This window comes from Phascolarctos cinereus, unplaced genomic scaffold (genome assembly GCF_003287225.1).
Source record: "Phascolarctos cinereus isolate Bilbo 61053 unplaced genomic scaffold, phaCin_HiC Scaffold_4;HRSCAF=312, whole genome shotgun sequence".
Classification (NCBI taxonomy): Eukaryota; Metazoa; Chordata; class Mammalia; order Diprotodontia; family Phascolarctidae; genus Phascolarctos; species Phascolarctos cinereus.
This window is the reverse complement of record NW_027555847.1, coordinates 649,767,861-649,774,001: the sequence shown is the minus strand read 5'-3', so window position 1 is coordinate 649,774,001 and position 6,141 is coordinate 649,767,861. Positions and strand designations below refer to the sequence as shown.

General features: G+C 50.9%; 1 protein-coding gene across 1 annotated transcript; it reads left to right on the top strand.

The window, feature by feature from the left end:
• Positions 1-994: 994 nt before the first annotated feature.
• On the top strand, positions 995-5,793 carry ARC (activity regulated cytoskeleton associated protein). Its single transcript, XM_020995398.2, has 3 exons — positions 995-3,604; positions 4,045-4,175; positions 4,741-5,793. Exon 1 carries the CDS (start codon positions 1,549-1,551, stop codon positions 2,737-2,739), a length of 1,191 nt encoding a protein of 396 aa, XP_020851057.1. The 5' UTR covers positions 995-1,548; the 3' UTR covers positions 2,740-3,604; positions 4,045-4,175; positions 4,741-5,793.
• The last annotated feature ends 348 nt before the right edge of the window (positions 5,794-6,141 follow it).

Below are 6,141 nucleotides of genomic sequence, written 5' to 3'. Positions count from 1 at the left end.
GGATCCTTATTGTGTCCCAGAATGTCAGGGCAAGAGGGGAATTTCAGACGTCAAATTCAATCTACTGATTAGAGATGTTGAAATTAAGAGCCATGGACTCTAAAATGACTCTCCAAAGATCACAAAACTAGCTGGGAGACAGTGATCCCAAGGTTCAGGGATCTCTTCTACACTGGAAGTGGAGGAAGAGAGGAAAGAGAAAGGGAGAGAGACAGGGACAGATAGAGACTGAGAAACAAAGAGACACATATGTGTGTATGTATACATACATAAAACATACTACATACATATATGTATACATATATGCACGTGTGCATGCACACACATATGTGAATGAGAGGAGAAGAGGAACCCTCTTCCTTTCCTCTCCTCCCTTCTACTTTCCTTGTTTCTGGTCAGTTCTCTGCTTTGGTTCTCCCCAGCCTTCCCCCACCCTCCACTTCAACACATAATTCATTTAGTGACCTTCTGGTCTCCCGTATCAAATATAATTGTTCATGACTCAATTAGAGCCGAACCCCTTAATTTATAGTGGGAGAAACTGAGTCCAAGAAAGGTCCTACAGTCAATCAATGGCAGAACCAGCAGTAAAATGGAAACCCAAGCCAGTGTTCTTTCCACTACCTAAGAAACCACTTGCACACACCAACCACAAGCGTTCCTCAGAAGTCAAGGTAGCAGGTCTGGGAGGGCTGACCCAGCTCTGGGAAGGGTTGATGGCCGAGGGGAGAGGTGTGGGTGGTTCTCTGGCCCCCAGGCCTCAACTTTCTTCAGCCCCAGGAGTTCAGCGGGGAAAGAACACAATGATAGGGTTGGCGGAGTAAATCCTTTGGCTCGGTGAATAAGTAAGAGCTTTTTCCTTCTTCCCTCCTCCCCTCCCCTCTGGACTTTGAAAAGGAAGGTGGGATTAGTCATCCATCCATCTGAACTCTGTGTGTGTGTGTGTGTGTGTGTGTGTGTGTGTGTGTGTGTGTGTGCAGTTTTTTTTTTCTCCTCTCTCTCTCTCTCTCTCCAGCTCCGGCTCTGGGGGAGTGTTCGAGTGGGCGCCGGGAAAGAGGAGGGGCTTCACTCAGCAGTTGGGGAGGGGGGGCAGCCTGGAAGGGCTTCGGTGCCCGCCACCAATAAGAGCTGGAGTTCCAGGAGCCAGGACGCCCACGTGCAGGGAGCCCTGCTGTATAAAGCCAGGAGGCAGCGGGAAGGGAGGCAGGCTACCCAGCTAGAAGCTTCAGCTTTAGCGGAGAGCCTGGGAGCTGCGGCAAGCGGCGGCAGCGGCAGCGAGAGCTGATCTGCAAGCTACCAGCAGCCCCTATCACCTGTGGAGCCCCGAGACTGGCGCGCATCCTCTGATCTCTGGAGACCACCTTTCTTTCCTCTTCTTTCCTGAATTTCTTCAAGGAGACGAGCAGAGAAGCGGGTTTGCTTTGCCACTAGCAGGATTAACCCCTTCTGAGAAGCGAGGCTACCGGAGAGCGGGGCTGCTGAACTCGGACCCCTGTGCTGTGGGCCCGGGAGGAATTTGCCTTGTCAGTTTGTCTACAGACACAAGTGATGGAGCTGGAGCACATGAGCAGTGGGGGCCTTCATACCTACCACGGTCCCCGGGGCGGGCCAGCGGCCAAGCCCAACGTGATTCTGCAGATCGGGAAGTGCCGGGCAGAGATGCTGGAGCACGTAAGGAAGACTCACCGGCATCTGCTAACCGAGGTGTCCAAGCAGGTGGAGAGGGAGTTGAAAGGCTTGCACAGGTCAGTGGGGAAGCTGGAAAATAATTTGGATGGCTATGTCCCCACCGGGGACTCCCAGCGCTGGAAAAAGTCCATCAAGGCCTGCCTGTCCCGCTGCCAGGAGACCATTGCCCACCTGGAGCGATGGGTGAAGAGGGAGATGAACGTGTGGCGGGAGGTTTTCTACCGGCTGGAGAAATGGGCCGACCGGCTGGAGTCCATGGGAGGCAAGTACCCAGTGAGCGGGGACGCCACCCGTCAGACTGTCTCTGTTGGCGTGGGTGGCCCTGAGGGCTACTGCCAGGAGACTGACCCCTATGACTACACGGTGAGTCCCTATGCCATCACCCCCCCAACACCGGCAGGGGTCATTGGGGGAGGAGATGAGCCCTCGGACATCCAGCAGTACCCACCCTGGAGCTCAACCACTGAGGATGGGACACTGAGTCCTGGTGTAGACACTCAGATTTTTGAGGATCCCCGTGAGTTCCTCAGTCACCTGGAAGAATATCTGAAACAGGTCGGAGGGACTGAAGAGTACTGGCTGTCCCAGATCCAGAACCACATGAATGGCCCAGCAAAGAAGTGGTGGGAATACAAACAAGGATCTGTGAAGAACTGGGTGGAATTCAAGAAGGAATTCTTGCAGTATAGTGAGGGAACTCTCACCCGAGATGCTATCAAGCGAGAACTCGACCTGCCCCAGAAACAAGGGGAGCCTCTGGATCAGTTCCTCTGGCGCAAGAGAGACCTTTATCAGACCCTGTATGTGGATGCTGATGAGGAAGAGATCATCCAGTATGTGGTGGGCACTCTTCAGCCTAAGCTCAAGCATTTCCTCCGACACCCACTGCCCAAGACCCTTGAGCAGCTGATCCAGAGAGGTCAGGAGGTCCAAGAAGGACTAGAGCAGGGGGAGGATACCACCGAACAGCAAACCCAATCAGAGGACAATGATGAATCACTCACCCCAGCTATTGAGTCCCTTGCCAGTGATGGAACCCAGCCCGAGTAGAGGTTGTGGTGGCCACCCCTCAGCCTTTGTTAGCCCCCTCTCCCTGGACACCCCCACCCCTTCTGGGTGTCCCCTTCTGGGATCACTAGGTTGAGGATTCTCCCAGATGTCCTAATTTCCCAAGGGCAGCTTGTGCTGTCTTGCCAAGGAAGAGTTGGCAGTCAGCCTTGTGTCCCCCAGTGGGATTGGCACTTGATGGACTTGGACACTTTGGGAGACAAGACTCATACTACATCAGGGGTTTTCCCACCACCTTGTCCATACTCCCTCCCTCCTACTTGAATCCTCCATAGTTTCACACAGGATCACCTATGCCAGCATCAGTTAACTTCTCCCTCTCCTCAGCTGCTTGAAGGCAGAAACTTAGCCTTCCTCATTCCCTTTCTGCCTCTAGCCAGTATGGTGTGCGTGTTCCTTGCCTTCATTTTGTCCATCCACTCCCTTTCACTCCTCCCCACCCCCATGGTTCTACAAAGAGTTTTACCTGCCCCCTATGGAACTCTAACCAAGAGTCCAGCCACTGATATGCCTTCTTTCTCCTTAACATCATTCCTGTCCTTCTCCCATTGGCCACTAGCCTTAGGGGGCATGGAGAATAGCTAGATTATAAAGGGGACTAGCATTGAGCCAGCTGGCTGTTCAGAACTAGGACTCCAAGATCATCCAGGAAGAAACAGAGGAGAAGAAAACCTGCTTTCTAACCTCTTGCCCTTTGTGTGGTGAGAATCAAGTGTCCACAGCCATTCTACCCTCAGCGGGGCAGCTGGTGTCCTCCTTCGACTTCCCCAGAGAAGACACAAAGCCTTTGCATGGATGGCAGCAGCAACAGGTGCTTGGAGATCCTGATCCCTCCCACAACCTAAAGGTGAGCATCTCCCCTGTGGAAGGAATTACAGAATCCTAGAATATCAGGGCTGGGAGCGGAAACCTTAGAGAGGATTTTAGAAATGAAGCAACTCAACGACTCAGCAAGTTACCCAACAAGTTAGTGGTCTAATGCAGCTCTTCTGACTCCCTCTTCAAGGCTCTTTTGGTGTGGGGGAATCCTCTTAGGGAATTATATTCTAGGCAGCGGTTTCCCATTTCCCACATAGAGAGGAGAAGAGAGGTCGCATGAAAGGGGGATCAGTGGTTCAGGTGGGAGATGGGCTGACCAGAGTGGTACCTGATACCAACATTAGTGCCCTGAGAAAACCCAAGGAAGGTGGGCAGGTGTGCCACAGAGCTTGAAGAGTGTCTCTTTTCTCTGTCTCTATCTTGTTTCTCACATGCATTGTTGTTTTTCCCCCTTCACCCTTGCTATAGTGATTCACTCTAGACTAGCAGAACAGAGGCAGCAATGATTCACCTTGTGATGGGCAGCAGTCTGAGGGGGATCAAGGAAGCTCCAGTGCCTGATTTCCAGTCTTCGGGGATTTAGCACCAGCACCTATAAGGTAACTATTGTTTTTTCTCTCTTGAAGACATCCCTGTCCACTCCTGTCCAAAGAGTTCTAATTGAAGAAGCAGCCCCCTACTCTCCCATCTTTAAATCCTTACACCAAGCCTGGATGATGGAGTATAGTGTATTGAGGTGCAAATGAACCCTAGGAGTCCAAGGGATGAGGCAACTTTGGACTGAGTTCTTGGTCTGGCTACTTGGGGATAGTCTGGCCAGTTCTGAAGGGGTAATTCCCCCCCCCTTCCCTTGCAATCTGATATTTGGAATTGAAGGCTCCACAATTTCCCTTTCTGGGTAGGTAGGGACTAGGGTGGAGGTTAGTCTGAAAGGTCTAGGCCTCCAGCCTTACTTAAGTCAGTCATTTGTGGTCAAGTATATAGTCAATAGGACAATTGCTTAGTGACCTCTGCCCCTAGACAGAGCCAAGAATCACCCTCTTTCCTGGCCATTGTACCCCCCCCCATCCTCCCCACTCACTAATGCTTTTCTTTTTGCATCCCAGTTTCTATTGCCCCTTTCTACTGTCCCTAACTTGCCTGTTATACTTGTATTTCTTTCAGGAACCAAGACTCTCACAAACTTATTTGCTGCTGAGGTTGAAATATGCCAACCATCCTGGAGAAGAAAGAACAAACCTGCCAGAAAGAGAAGGAGGAGTTTGAGAACATGGCAGCAGAGCTGCACAGACAAGGAGAAGGATGTGGAGCGGAGAGGATGAAATTGCCAAAGAATAGGGCCCCAGAGCTTGAAGTGAGAGAGGGGTGGACAGAACTGTGTTCAGAGGTGATGCTGGCCAATCTGGCAATCCACAGGGAGGATGGATTGAACAGCAGCCTCCTGGGGGAAGCCAACCTCTGGATCTTAGGCACCATCTGGCTTCCTGCCCCTGGTCTGAGTGAGCTCTGCATCTTTGGAGTCCTAAGTTTAGGTGGCAGGAGATGTGATCCCCTTTATCTCCTTCAACCAGGGCCCCATGTCTTGCCCTGGGCTAGTGGCCATGGCCCATCTCCCTGCCCCACCCTCCTGAACCTCACTCCTGGAGGTGTCTCCAAGAGGCAGGAGAAGTCAGGATCTCTTTCTCATCAGATTGCCCACTGTCATGTCCCTACCTTCCCAATGCTTACCACACTGGCTAACAAATGTTTACACCCCTGTCCCATCCCTGGAGAGTTCATCCAGGGTTAGTTCAACCTTCCTGGACCTTCTTGCCTGTCTTTCCAAGGGAATAGGAGGCAGGGTGTCTCTTAAGGTCTCCTAGATTCTGGCTGATTAGCCAGCTACAGTCTGATGCTCCCCCAACTTCTCCCCATAGATTTATTTTTTAACAGTAGACATTCTTCATGTTCACATATAGACTTTATCACCCTTCATTCACTGTCTCTGATCCCATTGGCTAGAACTCTCTTGGCCTCATTGACTATTGACTGGGGGAGGGACCTTCTGGGTATCTCTAAGCTGGATGAGCTACACTCCCCACCCCTTTTCCCATTCATCCATTAGATTGGCCACAGCATTAGCTGACCAGATGCAGTGTCAACAGTCAATGTGTGTCTCCCTTCCCCTGAAAAAAATGCTCTTTTGTAAGATTTCTTTAATAAAACATTGAAATATCAGCTGAACATTTTCTAATCTTTCTTTGGGCTGGGGAAAAATGGGGGTGTGTGGGGAGAAGGGGACTGGGGTAAGTGAAGGGAGAGTTACTAGGCAGAAAGCTGTTACACTGGTAGTTCAGCAGAATATTACAGATATATTCAACCAGGATTAGGATTTATTAGTGTAGCATTTGACAAAGTCTCTTATGCTGCTCTTATGCAAAAGATTGGAGAGCTGTGGGCTCAACAATAATATAATTAGGTGGATTGGGAAATGGCTAAATAGTCAGAAGCAAAGAACAGCCAATGATTTTATATCCACTTGGAGGGAAGTCTACAATGGAGTGCCTCTGGGATTTGTGCTTGGCC

Excerpts from the sequence above, each read along its gene's own strand:
- ARC (XM_020995398.2), top strand. The coding sequence starts at position 1,549 with ATGGAGCTGGAGCACATGAGCAGTGGGGGCCTTCATACCTACCACGGT.